At 37.5% G+C, this 22,724-nt stretch overlaps 1 protein-coding gene across 1 annotated transcript; it reads left to right on the plus strand.

Annotated features, from left to right (window-relative positions):
• The first annotated feature begins 2,221 nt into the window (after positions 1–2,221).
• LOC117304214 (copine-8-like) lies at positions 2,222–21,661 on the plus strand. Its single transcript, XM_033788650.1, has 17 exons — positions 2,222–2,478; positions 3,004–3,044; positions 4,404–4,450; positions 6,325–6,428; positions 6,994–7,033; positions 7,823–7,899; positions 9,518–9,578; positions 10,240–10,343; positions 10,852–10,998; positions 11,586–11,655; positions 13,471–13,633; positions 14,490–14,671; positions 15,141–15,268; positions 16,401–16,503; positions 18,057–18,114; positions 19,159–19,232; positions 19,787–21,661. The coding sequence occupies exons 1-17, from the start codon at positions 2,399–2,401 to the stop codon at positions 19,973–19,975; spliced, it is 1,668 nt and encodes a 555-aa protein (XP_033644541.1). The 5' UTR covers positions 2,222–2,398; the 3' UTR covers positions 19,976–21,661.
• The last annotated feature ends 1,063 nt before the right edge of the window (positions 21,662–22,724 follow it).

Below are 22,724 nucleotides of genomic sequence, written 5' to 3' on the forward strand. Positions count from 1 at the left end.
TGTAACACATATATCAATTGCAAGTATTTTAATCAGTTGTTCTAAACACTTTTATCTGGATGTTGAAAGTTATTATACGGGATTGAAAGAGGTGACGATAGTCGTGGGCAGTGTTAATGCTTTGTGTATTCAACCTTATACATGAAATAACAAACAAAACAAATTTGCACTTAATCCATTTCTACAAAATAATATAGTGAAAAACCATGCTATGTTTCAATTTGGGTTGTGAAACAACCAAAATCAGCATTATTAAGGTTTTCAGATGCAGTATGGCTTTGTTTCAGGGGGAAATATTTCATCAACAAAATTGTCTTGTATGGACTTCATGATCAAGAAGCTTTTAACAGTGTTACCAAATCCTGTAAAATACTGTTAAACATAAGTAAACACAATAACAGACATTTAACTCACAAAGACAAAACTTTCCCATAGTTTTGTATTACCATGGTGTTAATTCAAGCAAATAATAAAACAGTTCATTAAACTGCTTTAAAATTATTATCTTCTCACAGCCACTCAGTACATGTTGAACAGGTTTTATTAAAAACTACACATTTGTAAAAATCAATTTGTTCCTCTTGTTAGAAAAATTTGTAAATATTAATATTATTCTTATGCTTTAAGCAATAATCATGTAAAAAGTCTTTTGTAATACAGTGTATACATTATTTTGATTAATAAAGAATTTTTATTCAAATATTTGTTATTATTTTGGCCTTTGCTTGTTTCTTTTAACTTGCAAGACTGTTCACTTCCCTAAAGTAATATGTATAAAGCAATTGTTAAAGGCAGTGGACACTATTGGTAATTACTCAAAATAATTATTAGAATAAAACCTTTATTGGTGGCGAGTAATGGGGAGAGGTTGATGGTATAAAGCATTTTGAGAAACGGCCGCCTCTGAAGTGCCATAGTTTTCGAGAAATAAGTTATTTTCCACGAATTTGATTTTGAGACCTCAGATTTAGAACTTGAGATCTTGAAATCAACCATCTAAACGCACACAACTTCGTGTTACAAGGGTGTTTTTTTCTTTCATTATTATCTCGCAACTTCGATGACCGATTGAGCTCAAATTTTCACAGGTTTGTTATTTTATGCATATGTTGAGATACACCAACTGTGAAGGCTAGTCTTTGATAATTACCAATAGTGTCAACTGCCTTTAAATGATTCAAATTTTGGCAAAGAAAAATGTTACAGTAATAAATAGAAAATCTTTGTTTAAGGATATCAACCTAAACAAATTGAGTAATAAATGTGCCTTACCAACAAACAAGTTAGTTGGGGGTGGCATTGCTGGGTATTGCCTTTTTGTCAAACCAAAACAAATCCCCAATGGTTTGAGTTTAGTTACACTATTTTGTTTTACACAATTACTTATTATTTTCTTGTTTGCAAGTTTAAAGCTTTTAGATTATGTGTTACTGTTTTAGCTATGCGGAAATAATAGCAATGGTCAATGACCATAGCAACGTTTTTTCCATTATTGCATAAAACATCACTTGGACATGGGATAATTAATTTGTCACAGGTAACAAATAACAATCTTAGTTAAATAATCTTTAAACCAAAAGTAAAAACTTGCCATAAAAGAAACATTGTTTCAGGGTAATTCATTTGGTCACCGTGGTCAAGTGGTTAGACTGCAGGACTTGCAATCACAAGGTTGTGGGTTCGAATCCCCCAGCTAACCGCCGATTTCACAATGACTAGAAGTATTGTCGTCTAGTTAATGTGGGAGTTTGCCGAGTTCCCTCGATGGGAATTGATAATTCAAACAAACAAATCAAACAAACAAATGAAATTTTTGAATGTAAGAAAGTTTTGAAATAATGTTGTTATTCTTTTATCTCATTTTATCAGTGAATTCAAATCAAAATACACCACCCCGCCCAGATTCTTGTTCCTGCTGTTTAGAATTGCCATCCTCACAAGTTTTCATGATTTTGTTTAAGGACCGCTTTTTTAGAAAAAGAGAAAATTCCCCATTGAAAAGCACTACAGCAGTGGCAATTTCGTAGTGCAGAAAAACAATATGCCCCGCCCCCTCGCGCAACCATAAAAAACAAGGTGCGCAACGAGTGAACTATAGAGGGCGACAAATAGCCGGACCGTTAATCGGAAGTTTATGTACACTGTACGGACGCATGATAGATATGTACGTGTGTTCCACACTATATCCAAAACAAGCGCACCCACGTACTGCATGCACGAGCGCTAGAGAGATTCAGTTTGTGTCAAAACATAGTCGCGATAGCTAAGCCCTTTTCCATTTATCCAGTTGTTTACAAATATTGTAACCTCCTATCTGTTGTACTCGTATTAATGCTGGTTGAGACTCGCCACTGTTTGTAAGTTTTATTTGAAGTTATCTCAAAAACACACGTCGAGAATGGCGATGAATCCAGCGCCTTTTCAACCAGGAACAGGGAGTGTCCCTGCGACGAGGGTGGAAATCACAATTTCATGCAGGTAAGTACAGCCGTTTGTCTTTTGAGGTTTTTGGCATCCCCTTTCGGTTTTGCGTAACGTATCGGTCCTCCGCTGGGCTGACAGTGATTGAAATGTAAATTATTAACAGATAATGCTCATCATGCTCATGGGTTTAATTTAGACCAAGTAACTGGGGGTCTGTATTCAAAATTGAATCACCAGGTGTTCACTCATTTTTACAAAAATACAATAATCTCATTGTTGATATTATTTCATATCAAAGGTGGCGCCATATGGAAACTTTTACCCAACAGTAAACTGAGTAAATTTATACCAACATTTTTATGTAATTACTACTTTTTAATAGTAAACCTAGAAATAAGTGTGCATAAAAATGAATACTTGGGGTTTTTGGTTGCTGGTATGTTTTGCAGGAAACTAAGCCTTGAAAATGCTTATATTATTATTATTTTGTGGATTATTTACACTAATTAACAAGCATTCGACACTTTTATAAATGCATGCTATTTATTTATTCAATTTGTATTATTTCTTGATTTTCAGGGACCTCATAGACAAAGATGTGATGTCAAAATCAGATCCAAGTAAGTGTCAAAAATAAAGTATGTACATGTAGATTACTTCTAGAAACTATATAAGGGTCCCACGGGGGAGCCTTATAGTTTATATCTAAGTACACGTAGATGATACTATAAAAAAAAGGATAGATTAGATTAACCTTCCACCAGTGTTGTAGCCACAGTGGGCGGTGCTGGGCGGGCCAGTCCAGAACTGCAAATTTCCCCCAGCACTCTGTCTGAGCAAAATACACTGTGCCGCCCAGCACAGATTTCCCCTGAACTTTCAGTAGGGCCTAATTATGGCCCCATATCAAAACATGAATACTGTTTGTTTTGCCGCTCGTCCTTGGTGGACTAAATTGGATTAAAAGCCCAGCACTAAAATTGGTCTAGCTACAACCACTGCCTTTCATCTTTGAGTTTTAACTGCAGGTGTTCTACCAGCCGAGTAATTTGCTTCTTTTTAAGTAAGCTTGCATTATAAGGCAGTGACTTTGGCTATTTCTAGGATTTGTTAACCATATCAAATTATGTTGAATTGGTCATTCTTAAAGGTCTTTTTTTCTCCTCAATTTTTAGTGCTCCTTATTTCTATCTTTGAACATAATTAATAGTCGTGATAAATAGTCTTGACAAAGTACAGTGAAGTTTGCCCATTTCATGTGATAATTTTAATATATTTGTTACAGTACACATTTCTTTATACAGAACAATTTATTTAATTTTATACACTCTAGGCCCTTATACCGCCTTAATTTTTAACATAATTTCTTTTATTAAATTTTATTTTGGATTATATTCCTTGTTGTTTTATGAAGTCTTTTAAAGGATTCGGGTGCTTTTTCAAATTGTCCACAGATTTACATTAAACTTACAGGGTTTGAAGATAACGATAGTGGAAAGCTTCCCTTCAAATATTACCAACTGAGGTTGTGTAGTTTTTGAGAAATGAGTAAAACAAGTCACAAAATAATTTTCGTCTTGGGAACGACAATTATTTTAGCGTCTAAAATCCCATTAACCAGTTATGATATTATACCAAAACCATAGCATAACTGGTTAATACCTTTTTACATGCTAAAACTGGAACGAAAATTATTTGTTTTACTCATTTCTCAAAAACTACAGCACCTCAGTAAGTAAAATTTCAAGGGAAGTTTTCTACTATCATAATCTTCAAACTGTAAGTTTAGTGTTAATCTGTGGACATTGTGTGTCCAGTAGGTACACTTCAGTCTATTCTGTGCTCAATTCATTGAGCAGCTTAGGCACAAGAAGTAGCTAGGCACAACATTCTAATGCATACAAGATTAAGGTTACCTGCTTTTAATACTATTGCACCATTACCGGCTGACTTACATACTGTTGTCCATCTGTTTGCAGTGTGTGTGTTGTACACAACGCAGTTGGGGTCTAGAGACTTTGCAGAGGTAAGTACAAACTTACTTATTAATTTTGGTTTTTACCCACACACTGATGTGTGTTAGCACTATATACTCAGTACTTTCCCGAGTCCTGTGAAAAAATATCAAAGGCATGTTACTCGGGTGGGATTCGAACCCACGACCCTTGCACTTCTAGAGCAGTGTCTTACCAACTAGACTACTGAGGTTGCCCAGTAGCTAGAGGCAGTTCGAATCTATGTTTTGGCATCGGACAATATCTCTTAAAACTATAATTTGTCTGGCAACATTTTAGATACTCTTAAAAGCACTGGACAACCTTTTATGCTTACAGTTATTTTAAGTAATAACCAATAGTGTTCAGTGCCTTTAACGTTAATATATTCCACAAAATAAAGGCCTTTGGTATCAAATTTGATGATGTGAGAAGCACTGCAGCTGATGATAGTATAAACTATTTTGTGAACGGATTCCCTTAGATGTACATGTAATATGGTTTGGATAATTTTTCACCCCAAAACATTGAATCTTACAATGTTTCTGTTTTTTTTAATTTTTTTTTTAAAAGCATATAGACCGATCCAGGCGCGCAAGTGCTGGGCGCCGCCATCCGCTGTGCCCCATTTGTGCCTAGTTTTGTGCACAAAGACATGAGAAAATCATTTTCCTTTTCCCTTTTTATGGGAATTGAATGTCTTCCTTGATGAACTATGAAATTTCCTTGATATGGCTGCTTGATATAACAACTTACTACATTCTTGATAAGTTTTTAAAATTAAGCAGAAAGTAAAATACTGAAATTCTGACAAAATACCTTGCCGATGTAATGCATGTTAGCGACATTTATGCAGTTTCTGCCTCTTTGACCCCTAACATGCCTAAGACAAGCACCTTTTTCAAAATGATTCGGCTTATATTTTTTTGCAAATATTTGTGGTCAGTGATCGACATTCGTATATCATGGTGTCCTGTTAAGGAAATTGTGTTATTCGTTGAGGAAAACATTTAATTTTCATAAAGAGTAAAAAGAAACATGATTTCCTCATGTCTTTGTGCACAAAACTAGGCACATGTACACCCCAGCAATGGCGCGCGGTGCTAAACACTTGCACGCCCGGTGCGCGTCGGATCGGTCTATTGAGTACCTTTTTGTTAGCATAGAATACATAACTAGTGTGTCATGGCTGATTGGTTTAGAGCATCAAATTTAAGTTCTGGAGTGTAAGTCACTGGAGCGTGGGTTCGAATCCCGGTCATGAAGCTTGTGTCCATTACCAAATACAAATACTATAATTGCTTCTCTTCACCCAGGGGTATAAATGGGTACCTGCTAGGGTAGAGATTGATATTGTGTATTAAAAACCTTTAGAACGCCATGGTAGCTGGCTGTTTGGCCCTAATTCCCAGGGAGCTGAGAAAGATTGAAGGAATATTATTGGCCCAATGGGGTGGATTTCACAAAGAGTTACAACTAGTCTTATATGTGGGACTAGCCTGAAGTTTTTAACATCCCCTAGGACTAGTCCTAACTCTGTGAATTCGTCACCAGGGCCCAATTTCATAGAGGTGCTAAGCACACAAATTTGCTTAGCATGAAATTTCTTCCTTGATAAAAACAGGTTTACCAACCAAATTTCCATGTGATTTTCAGGATAAGCAAACAAAAGCTGAATACCAGTAACGAGCACTATGCAACAAATGGAAATTTGGCTGGTAATCCTATTTTTAGTTGGAAAAGAAATTTCATGCTTAGCAAAATTTTGTGCTTAGCAGCTCTTTGAAATTGGGCCCTGGGCACTAATATGAAGCACTTTGATAGGGTTATTGTAAAATGCACTACTGAAGAAAGTAAGTAAAAACATTTTTTTTTTCATTCAAATTTTCCTTTCTTTTGGATGCAGTATGAAAGGACGGAGATGATTAAGAACTCGCTGAATCCAGACTTTGTTAAGAAGTTCAACTTAACATACTTCTTTGAGGAATGCCAGAGGCTGAAATTTGAAATGTGAGTGCATCCTTTTACATGTTTTACTCCCATTGGGTGTGGTGGTATTTATACAGATTCAATAAAAAGTGGAGTTTATGTCTGCGAAGGTGATATTGTAAACTTGTTTGTGGCGTGTCATGGTAGAGCGGTTAAGAGCACTAGACGAAACTCTGGTGTGTCTGATCAGCAGAGTGTTGGTTCGAGTCCCTCTTGTGACACATGTGTCCATAAGCACTACACTTAACCATGATGCGTTGTCCTTTGGATGGGTCATAAAGCTGTTGGCCCTGTGTGTTGTGTAACTCACGTAAACAACACAGTGAACTAATATCGAAAAGAGAAGGGGTTCGCCCCGGTGTTCCTGGTTTGATTGGCTGCATACTGCGCCACAGCACCTTGTACACCATTACATGGTGCTATGTGAAAAGAGTAGGTCTCATAATTCAGATCTAGTCCCACATACCTTGCAGAACAAAATACTGAACGTGAACAGTGTTAAGTACCTAATAAAAATAATAACTGTCAGGTTTACTACTAATCCCAGCTTGTATAATTATGTGATTTTTTTTTTTTTTTTTTTCAGCTTTGATGTTGACTCCCAATCTCAAAAGCTGACTTCCCACGTAAGTTTGAAAATGAAATAATGATTTGATGCAGTAAATAAATGCGAGCCACTTCAATGAATGCATTAACCAACACAGGCTCGAGCTCTGACTGCAAAATTCTTGGTGAACATAAAACTGTAAATTCTGCTGGTTAGAAGGCTTTCATTACTAAACTTATAATGCTATTAAGTGTTTTCATGGAGTAGGTCTGAGCTTCCGCAACGAATGCATACATCAACACAAACTGGACAAACTGGCTGATAACAAATTTGTTTTCCAGTCTAATTTTTAAAACAAACTCATTTATAAACAAAGAAACAACTAAACTTAAACAACAACTTCATTAGCAATACTGGAACCATTTTATTGTGTAAACAGCCATTGACTTTCAAGACTTTTGTCCCGTCAATTTCGTCCGCAGAATGACTAGCAAAGCGTTTACGGATGAAAGGAGCGTCATGTTTCTTAGAAATGCTTCAGTACGCCATTTTGCTAATCAAAGAGTTGGCCATAACAAATTTAGGTAACATTTTATGACAAGTGTCACACGTGCAACGCACACTGGTTTAAAATTCAGTAGACGAACAGCATGCACGCGCAAAGTTTAGAATGTAATTTTTGCCCTGTCTGTATGCGGAGCTTGACGCATTGACACTCACAATACGCAGAGTGCAATATAAAACTGGGAGTACAGTAGGTTATAGCTTTTTATTCACACTCCAGTTGGAGCATCTGATTGATGGATTAGCACCTACTGGAAGATAAATTAACTTAAATATAGATGTAATTTTTGTTTTTCTGTGGCAGGATTTTCTGGGTAAAATTGAAACAACTCTCGGTGAAATCTTGGGTTCTTCAAATAACCGTCTGGAGAAGCCTCTAGTGTGAGTATTATTTTATTCCGTAAGCATCTTGTTTTTGTTTTCATGGCAGACCTTGGCCCAATTTCATGGCTCTGCTTATCGACGAATTCTGCGCTGACGATCACCATTCTCTGCTCACTTTGTAAGCGCAAGATTTCTGCGCTAGGCTGTTTAAGTGTAGAATGCCTTGTAACGTGGAGTTCGCACACGCAAAAGCAAAATTCCCAGCTAACCAGTGAAATCAATTGACACTAGCGCAGAATTCCCTGCTTCGGTAAGCAGAGCCATGAAATAGGACCCTTATAACTCGCTCAAGGTTCAGTATAAGATATTCAATCCGTATTTGATTTTGTGGGTTTTTCTTGGAACAATTCTCCGGAGTTTTACTCCCACATCTAAATACCCGAAACTTCCTTTCCTTGCACAGCAAGCACCCTTGTTTACGGGTTTCCTCAGGCTTGCGAGCTACATTGATTTAGTTCATTTGGTTTCATTACCAGGAATATATCGTAATAACCTATAATCCAGAAGTCGTTGCTTTGAGGAACAGCAAGGGTCCTGAGAAAGATCCTTGAGATTGAAGGACCATGTCACACAAGGAAATTTTAAGCAACCAGTTCCAGGCAATCTCCAAGAAGAAAAGCCATTCACATTTCAATGTTTACATATTTTTTTCTGTTGATATTATGACAATGTTAAAAAATTACTTGTGTGCTACCAAAGTGGTCCTGTGGCAAGCACTGCAGTTGGTTGCCTCCAAGTTACCTTTAAAAGATGCCTCGTGTGACAAGACCCTAAAGGCCGGTTCATACTCGCTGCGACTAGGTGCACGCAGCCGACAATTCGAAATTGGATAAAGCGTTCATACTTCATCAAAATAAAAAATAAATACGCATTAAGTTTGCGTTCGCGCGCGGAAACTAACGCGTCAACTTCTGTTCATACATTCGTCCGGTGCAAGGAGTTTTCATAAATTAAAATGCCTTCCGTCCAAATCTTTATCGCAAATTTGCCAAATTTTCTTCCATGAAGTCACTGTCCTTTTTACATCTCAGTATTCTTTCAAGCTTGTGTTACACAGATTTGGAAAAAGAAACACAGTTTTTATCTTTTCGTATCAGGTTCTTGCCATTATTAACTGAAATTGCGTCTACGCATCCGACAAAATGTTAAAATATTTCAATACGTCCGACTACGCATCCGATTAGTGTGTATGACCTTATTTTTCATCTTGAAAAAATCATACGCATATTGCGAAAAAACGATTACGCACTGTGCTTCCTTTTACGCACTGCGCGCTGCGTATGCAGTGAATACGCAGTGAGTATGAACCGACCTTAAGGCTACGGGACGTAGCCAGACTCAAGAAGGTGTCAGTTCTAAGGAAAATGTGATCTTCCTTTTTGATAACATGAAATAATAATGATAATATAAAAAGTAGAAACGAACCAAATTTTGTTTCTAATATTTGTCAATCCTTGGGTTGATTTCACAAAGTGTTAGATATTAAAAACTTAAGGCTAGTCCTTAGTTAGGACTAGTAACTCATCCCAACTCGAGATAAGACTAGTCTTAATTATTTTTGTGTGAAATCCATTTTCAATTATGTACATCTGTGTTTGATCTTTTCCTGTTTTAGTGGAGCGGGTAAGAAATGCGGTAGAATTATTATATCAGCAGAAGAAGTCAGTGACTGCAAGGTAAGATTGACAGACCTTTTTTCTTTTATTTTCGCTCTTTTATGGCGTTTTTTTTCTTTAAAGAAAAATTCCATGGCGATCGAAGGTTGATTAATATGCAAATAAACAGAGAAGAAAAAGAACAAAAAACTACACTATTACAAAGTTGAGACATAAATGGTTTAGGAGAGAAATTGTTTACAATGAATACAACAAAATTGTTTGAAAAAAAATGAAACAGTAACCTGGATAAAAATATTGTAAGCGCAGCCCGGTGAATCCTTGAGGCTATCTTAAGAAGCGCATACAAATCTGCGTACTAACATTGTCAAGTTTCATTTGTTCAATGATTTTGGGTTGAACATAGAAAAATTGGCTGGAGTGGGATTTGAACTACCAACCTATGGATTACTGTACACTTGGGTGTGATCCCTGGCTATACTTGGCAGGTAACAGTTGTATGGCTTCTGCCTGACAACCTCAACCAAAGATACTGACAAAATAGCAAAACTGACAGCATAGGGTTAGATTGAGCCCTGACACTTCAACCCTTGGTTTTGAATACCCCTTTGGTAAATGATCACTTCTTCAGCTCCAAATCATTTGAAACTTGATCAAGTTATTTATCCTGGTTTTTATCTTGTTTTCATATTTGAGTACTAAGTTTTAACTCTCCCTGCAGGATCGTGCTACATTGAGCTTCTGTGGTCATAAACTCGACAAGAAAGACTTCCTTGGAAAGTCGGATCCTTTCATGGTGTTCTATCGTTGTAATGAAGACAATTCGTAAGTTGTAATGTTATGTTCTTCCGTACCAAGAGGTATTTATTTAATCGTTGAAGGCACATGGACACCATTGGTAATGACTCAAAATAATTGTTAGCATAAAAACTTACTTGGTAACAAACAATGGAGAGCTGTTGATAGTGAAAATCAATGTGAGAAACGGCTCCCTCTGGAGTAGCCTAGTTCAGGCCTGAAGCCTTTTGTTATGCATCTGAAAGCACACAAATTTGTGCAAGAAGAGTGTTTATTCGTTCAATATTCTCATGCAAATTCGGTGACCAATTGCGTCAAAATGTCCACAGATTTGGTGTTTATTCATATGTTTGGATTCACCAGATGAGAGTGGACTTTGACAATTACCAAAAGTGTCCAGCCGTCGATTTCACCAAACTCTTCATGATTAAAATTGTTGTTCACCATGATATAAAAAATATTAAAAATTGACCTCATGGACATTTCCTCTACACACTTGAATAGTGATGTTTATTTCATGATTTTTTTTTTCCAGGTACACAATATGTCATAAGACAGAGGTAATAAAGAACACCCTCAATCCAACATGGCGGCCGTTTCCTGTCCTGGTTAGATCGCTGTGTAACGGAGACGTAGAGCGGACCATCAAGGTGGAATGTTTCGATTGGGACAGTGATGGAGGGTGAGAGACAATTTTTAATGGGTTAGGGTCATAGAGTTCTATAAGAACCAGAGGGCGCACCGGTGATGCTTCTTGCACAAACGCGACGGGACCGCAAGATGACACGCACGTGCTATTCTGTACGCGCCTTGAATATGAAATACACGTTTAAGTTTGTGTTTATTGATGCTGTTTTTTCAAATTATATTATGGCCGTACAAACACACGCTTAGAAAATGGCTGCCTGCGCGCATGCCATGTCGCGTGTAAAGGCCAGTGCACCCTCTAGTTCTTATATATAAGTTCTTATATATAATTACTTTTTTTATGACACAAAACACAATGTCCACAGATTTACATTATAAAAATAAATAGTTTGAAGATAATGATGGCAGAAAGCTTCCCTTATAAAATATTACTTGCTGGGGTGCTGTAGTTTTTATGACACACGGGACAATGTTTCTCAAAATGGCGCAACGGAGATCGTTGTGATGAAAACCACAAGGGAATTGGGTCAGTGAATAATTTTGGAGGGAAATTTACGAGGAAAGAACAGAATATTATGTTAACATGTAAACTTTTGTTTATGCCTGTTTTCTTTGTTTCAGTAGCCATGATCTTATTGGAATATTCACAACAAATATGAGACAGATTTTGACCGGAAGGCAAACCTACGAGGTAATCCTGTTTCCATTTTCTCTTGCTCAATTTTGAAAGGTATTGAGCCTTTTTATTCTAATAATAATCATAATATTTAATTGGGCAAACACATTAACAAGCACATGTACACATTAAAAATATTTAAGATGACAAAGTAAAACAAGAGTGGGGTGCCCAGGAGAGCATAAAAGTTGAAAAAATAACTATCGCCAAAAGGCGTATGTCTCCTAAATCCCCAAAAATATATCCAGGCAAGAGAGGGCATATAAAACAGCACAGCAGCTGATACAAATCACTGAACAACTGTAAAAGTCAAACGAGCAAAGAAATACACTGATATACACATAAAGGATATACGTTTGAAAAAGCAAGTCTAGACAACAAAATGTTTCTATTCATAGAAATATTTTTGGTGAGTCAGTAGCATTGGCTTCTAAAGGATGTTGTGGTGTAATGGTTTATAAAGTGCACATTCTGAAATAAATTCCTCATGGCACTTCAGCAATGGATTTATTAAGTGCACATTCTAAAATACATTACTCATTGCTCTTCAACAATAGATGAAACAGAAGTAACATGATAATAAACAATTTTTATTTACTTTTGGGGTTGAACAAAGAATTGACTTGAGTGGGATTCGAACCAACGACCTACGGATGAACGTGCCGACGCTCTAACAAATGAGCTATCTAGCCCTATGTTGGCGGTGTCCCTATTTTGTCAATATCTTTGTTCAGGGGTACCAGTCAGAAGCCAAGCAACTGTTAACTGCCGTGTAGCCAGGGATCATACCCAAATTATGATACAACCTGGGAAGCGGCAGCTAGGGGATCACCTTAAAGGGATGCGACTTTTTGTTTCAGATATCAATATAAACCACAAGGGAAACTGACTGGGTAAATTTTTAAATTTTTATATACGATAAAAAACATTGTGAAAACTCATTGCTAAAACGTAGTGCCTTCAATTTCAAATGGTTTAATCAGTCTTGCTTCTTATTGCCTAAAGAAGTTTTTCACTAGTAAATTTGCGGAGGAGTATTGGCTATAAAAAAAAAAGAGAGAAAAGGGGTTCACCCCAGTATTCCCAGTTTTGATCGTCAGTATATTGCGCCACAGCACCTTGTAAAGGAATAGGTCTAATACTAAAAGCATAGCTGCTGTACAATACCTTGCAGAACAAAATACTGAGCGATGTCACCTGCCCTCATCGGGGTGTGATAAAGCCCTATATAGGAACCTAGGATTATTACTGCAAATATTGAATGTATTGTTGTGCAAAAATTGGAAGTGTCGTGGCCAAGCGGTTAAGATCATCGAATTCAAACTCTGGTGTTTCTGATCAGCAGAGTGTGGGTTTGAATCCCAAGCCGTGACACTTGTGTGGAAGTGTCGTGGCCGAGTGATTATTGGATCATCGAAATTTAAACTCTGGTGTTTCTGATCAGCAGAGTATGGGTTCGAATCCCAAGCCGTGACACTTAAGCAAGACACTTAACCATTGCTCCGTCCTTCGGATGTAAGGCCGTTGGTCCCATGTGTTGTGTAATGCATGTAAAAGAACCCAGTGCACTTATCGAAAATAGAATGGGTTCGCCCCGATGTTCCTGGCTGTGGCTGCTGTAAGCGCCGTAGCACCTTGTAAACCCTTAATTATAAGGTGCTACATATTTGGGTCTTAGAATCCATCACTGCAATAACCTATCTTTCTGAAAGTTTGTATATACTGAGCGCCTTGAGTACCTTGTTTGGTACATGTAGATACGTGCGCTATATAAAACTTTGATATTATTATTATTATTATTATGTGTGTTTTTTTATCGACTCTCTGTAGCTGATAAATCCTAAGAAGAAGGCCAAGAAGAAAAGCTACAAGAATTCCGGCACGATTGAATTGACAAACTGTGTGATCGAGAAGCAGCACAGTTTCTTGGATTATATCTCGGGAGGAATGCAGATCAACTTCACTGTAGCCATTGACTTCACAGCTTCTAATGGTAGGAACTATTAAAGACACTGGACACTATTGGTAATTGCCAAACACCAGTCTTCTCACTTGGTGTATCTCAACATATGCATAAAATAACAAACCTGTGAAAATTTGAACTCAATTTGTGATCTATGTTGTGAGATAATAATGAAAGAAAAAAAACACCTTTGTCACACGTAGTTGTGTGCTTTCAGATGCTTGATTTCGAGACCTCAAATTCTAAATCTGAGGTCTCAAAATCAAATTCGTGGAAGATTACTTCTTTCTCAAAAACTGCTCCACTTCATAGGGAGCCGTTTCTCACAAGGTTTTATACTATCAACCTCTTCCCATTACTCGTTACCAAGTGAGGTTTTATGCTGATAATTATTTTGAGTAATTACCAATAATGTCCACTGCCTTTAAGGGGTTCTGACTCTGGCTTGGGTTCTGGCTCTGGCTCCTCAAATTTAAGCGGGTGGAATTTCCTTTAACATTAAACCAAAACTATTATTCTGTTTCCCCGACGCAAAGTTAACATCTATTATATATCGTTGCGGTACCCACTGCCAAAATATAGGATTCGAACTGCCTCTAGCTACCGGGCAATCTCGATAGTCTGTAATATACTGCTTTAAAATTGCAATGGTCGTGGGTTCGAATCCCATCCGAGTAATATGCCTGTGAAATGTTTTCACCGGACTCGGGGAAAGTACTGAGTACACAGTGCTAACACACATCGGTGTATGGGTAAAAACCAAAATTAACATTCTTTATCCCTGATGCAAATTTAACATCTTTTACATAACTGTAAACCAGGGCTCTACATACAGCTAATTAATACAAGGTCTTAATTATGGTTTTTGTTTTCCCCTTGATTTTAGGTAACCCTACTCACAGTAGTTCCCTTCACTACATCAACCCTTATCAACCCAATCATTATGAGATCGCAATTTCATCTGTTGGAGAGGTCATCCAAGACTACGACTTTGATAAACTTTTTCCTGTTCTGGGCTTTGGTGCAAAGCTACCTCCAGACGGTCGAGTGTCTCACGAGTTCTCCGTGGTAAGGTTTACTTTTGTTGCTAGACAGCCATCTTGGTCTTATTCCCTATGTTCAGAGATAAACTCAAGCTCATTGTTTGAAAATAGAGCCTGACTATTTCTCCCCTTTTTTCTGAGAATAAGGCCCTGTTCGAAACGGCGACTTCGGTTACACGTACAGCTAGAGTGCGTTTTGGCGACCCCAACCACAGCCCAACAGACCCAACAAGGCGGTTACCGGTTGGTCTGAACGGCATTGTCACCGTGCTCAACTGAACACGCGAAAAACTCTCAACCGATGACCAATTTTTCTGGTTGGTGTCGCCAAAACCACCACACCTAGATCAGCGTGTTCCCTATTCTTCAATACTGGCAGACGTGCTGATCTAGCCGTAGCTGCAGCCGAAGTCGCAGTTTCGGACACGGCCTTTTATGAAAAATGCTGATAAAAATACCTAAAAATAATTGTCACCTTTTTTTCTTTTGGACAGAATTTCAATCCTCAGTCTCCGTTCTGCACGGGTATTCCTGGTATCATGCAAGCATATCAGAACTGCATAAGACAGGTGCAGCTGTATGGCCCTACTAACTTTGCACCGATCATCAACCATGTAGCACAGTAAGTAGTTGCTTCTATATGTACTTCAATCTTTGTGTTTTATAGAGTGTCCTGGCCGAGTGGTTAAGAACATCAAATTCAAGTTCTGGTGTTAAGTCACCAGAGTGTGGGTTCGAATCCCGGTTGTGACACTTGTGTCCTTGAGAAAGATACTTTACTATAATTGCTTCTCTTCTCCCAGGGGTATAATTGGGGACCTGCGAGAGTAGAAGTTGATATTGTGTATGAAAAGCCACAAGCGCCTTACAGGCAGCTCAGGGCTGTATATTCTCTAGGGAGCTGAGAAACATTACAGGGATGTTATTGGCCCAATGACCAGGGCACTAATGTAAAGCGCATTGATACGGTTATTGTGAAATGCGCTATATAAGAATTTGTTACTATTATTATTATTATATGTGACAAGTGAAAAATGTATGGTTTTGTTTAATTCCCCTTTGATTTTAACAAAGAGTTAGACCTCCATGGTTTTACTCTAGTATATTCACTTTCTTTTTCCTTCATGCCTTTTCATTTCAAATTGCAGTTTGTTTTGTCTGTTCTTCATATCAGCCAATATTAATCCTATGCACCCCAGAGACTCTCAGGCTCATTGTTTGTAGACCTTTATCACAGTGTGGCCATCTTGATTTTACTCCATTCCAACTCATTGTAACCAAACTGAGGCTGGAAGAAATAATAGTCTGGTGCCATGTTTGCGCAATGAATGTTAGCATTCATTACTGTTATGGAAACGGGGAGCATGACCAAGATGCTGACAGCATGATAAAGGTCTATTGGAACCTGAGAAACCACCCACAAGTAGACTCATTTGCATATTCCTTTGTATCAATTGTTTCATGTTAGTTCATGTATTTGCCTTTGCTGTCTTTCTATAGATTTTATATATTTATATTTGATATGGTATTTGATGTGCTATTTTCCAAATTTGTATGACGATTTGTCTTTGTACCCTTTTGTTCTCAATGTAGTCATATGTTAATTGCCTATTCTTAGTATGTACTGTTTGTCTGGGAATAAATAAAAACATAAATAAATAAAAAAATAAACAAATAAACAAATAAATAAATAAATGGCAAATAAAATAATTAGGCTGTGTTACTCTCATTATTTGATCTGATTTATCTTGCAGGTTTGCCAAGGCTTATCCCGATGGCTCTAATTACTTCATCCTTCTCATCATAACTGATGGTGTGATATCTGATATGGACATGACTAAAGATGCGATCATCAGGGTAAGGAATCAAATAAACTCAAGACTTTAAAAGCACTGGACACTATTGGTAATTATCAAAGACCAGTCTTCTCACTTGGTGTATCTCAACATATACATAAAATAACAAACATGTGACAGTTTGAGCTCAATTGGTCATCGAAGTTGCAAGAGAATAATAAAAGAAAAAACACCCTTGTTGCACAAGTTGTGTGCTTTCAGATGCTTGAATTTGAGACCGCATCTGATGTCTCGAAACCAATTCAAATCTTTTAGGGAGAAATTATTTCTTGCTCAATTTCTACGTGACGCCAGAGGGAGCCGTTTCTCACAAATCTTTATACTATCAACAGCTCTCCATTGCGCGTTACCAAAGAAGTTTTTATGCTGACAAATATTTCGAGTAAGGGGTTTTATATTTTTTTGTGATATCTTTTTGAAATGTAACCAGAGATGCCAAGTCCAGAGGCCAGCTATGCGTGAGATTTTTCAAAGCTCACCACCACCACCCCCCCCAAAAAAAATTTTGTAACCTGTGAATTTATTTTTGAAATGTAACCTGTGAATTTCTTGTTGAAAAACTAACCTGTGAATTTCTTTTCGAAATTTAACCTGTGAATTTCTTTTTGAATTTTGAAATGTAACCTGTGAATTTATTTTTGAAATGTTACCTGTGAATTTATATTTGGAATGTAACCCGTGAATTTATTTTTGAAATGTAACCTGTGAATTTCTATTTGAATTGTTGACTGTGAATTTCTTTTTGAAATGTAACCTGTGAATTTCTTTTTGAAATGTGACATGTGAATTTGAAATAGTATAACATTTTAAATCCATTTTTTCTGGGTTTTTTTTGCAGGAAATGTATTTCTTTTTTATCACAATAACCTGTGAATGTCTTTTTTAAATGTATCCTGTGAGTTTCTATTTGAAATGTTGCCTATGAATTTCTTTTTGAAATGTAACCTGTGAATTTCTTTTTGAAATGTGACCTGTGAATTTGAAAAAGTATAACATTCTAAAACCATTTCTTCCTCCATTTTGCAGGAATTTTATTGCTTTTATTATAACAATGTATACATGGTTCATTGAGGTGTGTTTTCATTGTAGCAACTTTAAGTTTTTTGGGATTGTGGCTTATATTGCTAGAGCTGATGTCATACTACTTGACCACAGTGGTAATAGCCTTCTGCTAAAGGCTATTTTAGCAGTGTGTACTGCTATGATTTCACAACATATTATTTGTAATTGCTTCTTTCCAAAAGTGTTGTGCATATCATTTGTTCCTTGACCTCTTTCTTGCTTATTTTTCCATTAACCTACTCTTTTGCTATGTTGTTTTGAACCAATATGTAATTAGTATTTTTTAATTAGTTCAACTGAAATTACTTAGAATAGGCCTAGTTATTATTGCATTGTCGTCAGTCTTATGATTTATCAAAATAGTTTTTCTTACATTGGTAAAATGGCTATTAGGTATGACGCATGATTAGATTTTAGCTAAGTTATGTTCAGCTGGAAAATGAACTTAGAAAATTCTTTAAATAGTTTTTTATTTGATCTGTTTAAAACCAGGCCAGTACCCTTCCGATGTCAATCATCATTATCGGAGTAGGACCAGCTGAATTTGATGGTGAGTCCATTTAGTGATCAACTGGCCTTTCTATAACAACCCTTACAAAAAAATCTGCCTTTTCATTGGTTTAGAGCACGACACATGATATGTGTATCTTTTACTAGAAACCTGACGGCCTTGTGATAATCGTTTGCCATGTAATAGTCGACCTGTTACATGGCGCGGGCAACACCCAGATGTCTTTTTACCCACCTCAAACCCAATCAGTCATGCATCTGTGGATCTGAAAAGTGCGTATGAATGTTGCGTGTACGAGGGTGATAAATAGTTTGTTGAGGTGTAATAAAACAAATATTGACTGCTTTTACTCATGGTATGGTTAAAACTTTGACTCCCTCGGCGATCCCTGGAATGTTCCAATTTCCCTCGGCCGCGCTCCGGGGATCATCTCGGGAGTCGTAGGTTTAACCATATCACTCGAAGCAGTCAAAATGTGTGTACTATTGTTCTATTGTTAATTGGCGTGTCTTGGCTGCGCGAATAAGAGTACCAGACTCAAGCTGTAGTGTTTCTGTTCAGCAGAGTGTGGGTTTCAGACTCGTGACACTTGTGTCCTTTAGCAAGACACTTGACCATTATTGCTAAATTAATAACTTTCGATTTATATAGCGCCTAATAACTAACACTTAATTCTCTATAAAGCGCTTTACATTAGTGCCCTGGTCATAGGGCCAATAACATCCCTTTTTTTAAATGTTTCTCAGCTCCCTTGGGAGTATACAACCTGGGCAACAGTTTATATCGCTCCAAAGGCTTTTTCATTCACAATATCACCCTCTACCCTCGCAGGTACCCATTTATTCCCCTGGGTGAAGAGAAGCAATTATAGTAAAGTATCTTGCTCAAGGACACAAGTGTCACGACCGGGATTCGAACCCACACTCCGGTGAAAAACGCACCAGAACTTGAATTCGATGCTCTTAACCACTCGGCCATGACACTGTAAATTAATTGCTGAATAAATATACAAATACAACTATAGGTTGATAATAATGTTGATCAAAATCATTTAATTCAGTTTATGATTGTTTTTATATTTAGCTATGGAAGAACTGGACGCAGACAAGAAGGCACTGACATACCGAGGAAAAGTCGCTGAGAGAGACATTGTCCAAGTAATTATGTACTTCCAATTCTATTCTCTTAAAGACACTGGACACATTTGGTAATTGTCAAAGACTAGTCTTCTCACTTGGTGTATCCCAATATATTCAATAAAAACAAAACACCTTTGAAAACTGGGTCTCAATTAGTCATCCAAGTTGCACGAAAATAATGAAAGGAAAAATACCCTTATTGTACAAGTTGGTGGGCTTTCAGAGGCTTCATGCCCGGATGATTTTATTATTTGAGTGAGAATTTACCTCGTTCTCAAAAACTACGTTACTTTATAGGGAAGCTCTTCGTTGCTTGTTACTAAGTAAGTTTTTTCTGCTAACAACTATTTTGAGTAGTTACCAATAGTGTCCACTGCCTTTAAGTCAAAACTCTCTTCAACTGTTTTATTTGTTTCTTCAAGGAAAAAATATACGTTTGATAATCACTCTTAAAATTAATGGCGATAAAAAAACTGACTTGGTTCACATGAAAGTACATCAGCTTTTGATAGTATAAAGCTTTTTGAGAATAATTTTATAAACAAACATCTTCTCATTTTGTCTGTTTGCAGTTCGTGCCCTTCAGAGATTACGTCGGCGGTGTCGGTAGTAGCAACCAGCAGCTCAGTCAAGCACGTCTTGCCAAAGACGTCTTGGCAGAGGTTCCAGAGCAAATTATAGCTTTCATGAAGAAACACGGTATCAGCCCAATCACCGCGCCGCAACCCCACACTCCCCTCGCCGTTCCCCCAAGTCAGTAACCCTCTTGTCATAATCAACTAGATTTTACAAGCGCGTATACTGTGGATCAAACAACTGTATAGACCTTATGTAGTGACGTCATCACAGGCCTGTATGCTTCGATTTTGAAAGGGCAAGTGCACCAAGGCATTTTCTCCTTGGTAAATGGACACCCTATGAGGAAAGAATTTTCTACTGGAGCATTTTAAGGGCACCAAGGCAATGACCAGGGGCACGGGAGGCAATCGCCTGTCATCAGGCTACTAATGCAAATGCGCATGGCCCAATAGATCCCTTGCATGTGACGTCACACGCTCGAAAAGCACCCTCACTGGGGTCAGAAAGGGCCCTCATTGGGGTCAATGGAGGTAAATGAATGGACAATAGCTGTTCTTTGTGCGTAGGGCGTGAGCTCAGCGTCTGTGTAGCGTTCCGCGTGGTGCAAATGCAGCTTTTCTCCTGTGGGCAATGCGCCGTATCGATACCTATTGTCTTTTACCCCAAAACAAAAGAACTAAAAAAATGCTAACCAAAAGCGAGTGCTCTGTGTGCATGGTAACAACTTGGAGCACTTGTAGGGTCCTCAGTACGTATGTGTTAAAAAGATATTTTTTTTAGCACAATCCACGAGTTTCAAATGAATCATGTTTTTACACAGTCCCCTTAGTAACTGCATACAGTTAGACATGTCACAAGATCAAAAGATGAGAGGGGAATGGTTGCTCTATGATTTGATGCCTCTTTTGATCGCACACTCTTGGTACTTCTCAGACACAGAATGGTTCAACCACAGGACTAATTACAATATCCAATATATTTGGATATTCTAAAGTCACACTTCCAGAGGTTATGATCACGTAAGGCACTCTGGGGGAAATGGCGCAGCGCGCTTGCGTATCGCTGGGAACGAGGTTGGAGCCACCGAGCAACCTCTTCTAGATCTCTAACAAGAGGACGCCTTACTCGGATGGCATCATTTGCACAAGTGGAACAACGTGGAGTTTTGAAAGATTCCATTCATTCTTGGGTTTTTTAAATGATACATGAGGAATAACTGAAAATTCCTTTCAACTCGTATATTTTTTTAATAAAAAAGTGTTTATAAGTCGCATCTATTTTTTGTCTACTAAACTTATTAAAGATGCCTTATCAGTAATTTTCTTAATATTCATTTGGCATTCCCAGTTATCATTGTTCAGTAATTCTTGCACATGATAATGTCTCAGGGGTGTTGGGTTTGTCCCGGTGTTCATGGTTTGATTGGCAGCACTCTGCGCTACTGCACCTTGTAAAACCATTACATGGTACTATGTAAAAGAAGTAGATCTCATAATCAAGCGAATAGCCCCTCATACTTGCAGTTGCAGGAAAATACTGAATGTTAAAGCGCCTTGAGCTTCACTGAGTGGCGAATATGTGCGCTATATAACAAGAAGCCACTGTTATTATTATTATTGTCTCATAAAAAGTACTTTAGTAAAGTTAGGGTCATACTTTGATGTTGTCTTGACTCTGAAAGAAAATTGTTTTTCCAAAAGCCTCCTTGTTATAAAGATGGCAATGGTAGTAAGCATCCTCTGTGGTTATTTTGTCTGAAATGCCCACGATGGTTATACATCACTTAAAAGGAAGTAGAATAAAGCAAGACAGTTCTCTAAGAACAAACTCTACCTGGCAAGTAGATACACACATGATGTTACCGCAAACCAAATGTACATTGATACCTCACCATGCAATGCCTCAAATCCTATACACTTAAAAGGCGACAACAAATTTGAATCTCTAAAGGTTGCCTTTGGGCAGATCAAATTTCCGTTGTGTCTGTTTGTTAATGCTGCAGACAGATATGCAGTTGAACCCGCTGCTAACTGTGGATGGATTTCTCATTCTCAATGAAGATACAGTGACATTTTGGGGGGGGCTGTTTTGGAAAGAAAAAATCAGATAAAAGTAGGAAGACTATCATGCCTGCTTAAGTGCTGCAAAGTTAAAGCTAAAGTTATACACTTCCGTCTCTTTTGTAATATAGATGTGTGTAAAGTAGATAACTTGGGATTGAGTAATGTATAGTTTTATAGTAGCCCTGACAGCCTTACACTTCCGTATCATACTACTTTAAAGACAGTGGACACTATTGGTAATTGTGAAAGACTATTCTTCAAAGTTTATGTATCTCAACATATGCATAAAACATCAAAGCTGTGAAAATTTGAGCTCAATCGGTCGTCGAAGTTGCGAGATAATAATGAAAGGAAAAAAACACCCTTAGGAAGTTGTTTGCTTTCTGATGATTGATTTCGAGACCTCAAATTCTAAACTTGAGGTCTCGAAATCAAATTCGTGGAAAATTACTTCTTTCTCAAAAACTACGTCACTTCAGAGAGAGACGTTTCTCACAACGTTTTATACTATCAACCTCTCCCCGTTACTCGTAATCAAGAAAGGTTTTTTGATGATAATTATTTTGAATAATTACCAATAGTGTCCACTATCTTTAACGATTTGAGCCACAAAGAACCTGACAAAAGGAACGTAGGTGAGAATTTTATGCATTAAACATTTCACCGTAAATGCAACATGAGAGTGCTGTTAAAAGAACAACTGTAGAAAGAATAATGTGCCTTGTGAGTCTATTTAGTCTCATTAATAAATTGAAGACATTGGAAAAATACCCCCCAAAATAATTGACCAGAGTGGGACTCAAACCATCGACCTCCAGATACGGCGCTCTCCGGCACTCTACTAACTAGACCTTGTGGCCACCTAGGG

The sequence above is a fragment of the Asterias rubens genome, chromosome 2 (assembly GCF_902459465.1).
Source record: "Asterias rubens chromosome 2, eAstRub1.3, whole genome shotgun sequence".
Taxonomy (NCBI): Eukaryota; Metazoa; Echinodermata; class Asteroidea; order Forcipulatida; family Asteriidae; genus Asterias; species Asterias rubens.

Excerpts from the sequence above, each read along its gene's own strand:
- LOC117304214 (XM_033788650.1), top strand. The coding sequence starts at position 2,399 with ATGGCGATGAATCCAGCGCCTTTTCAACCAGGAACAGGGAGTGTCCCT. Across the intron at positions 2,479-3,003 it reads GAAATCACAATTTCATGCAG|GGACCTCATAGACAAAGATG; the intron begins GTAAGTACAGCC and ends CTTGATTTTCAG. Across the intron at positions 10,999-11,585 it reads GATTGGGACAGTGATGGAGG|TAGCCATGATCTTATTGGAA; the intron begins GTGAGAGACAAT and ends TCTTTGTTTCAG.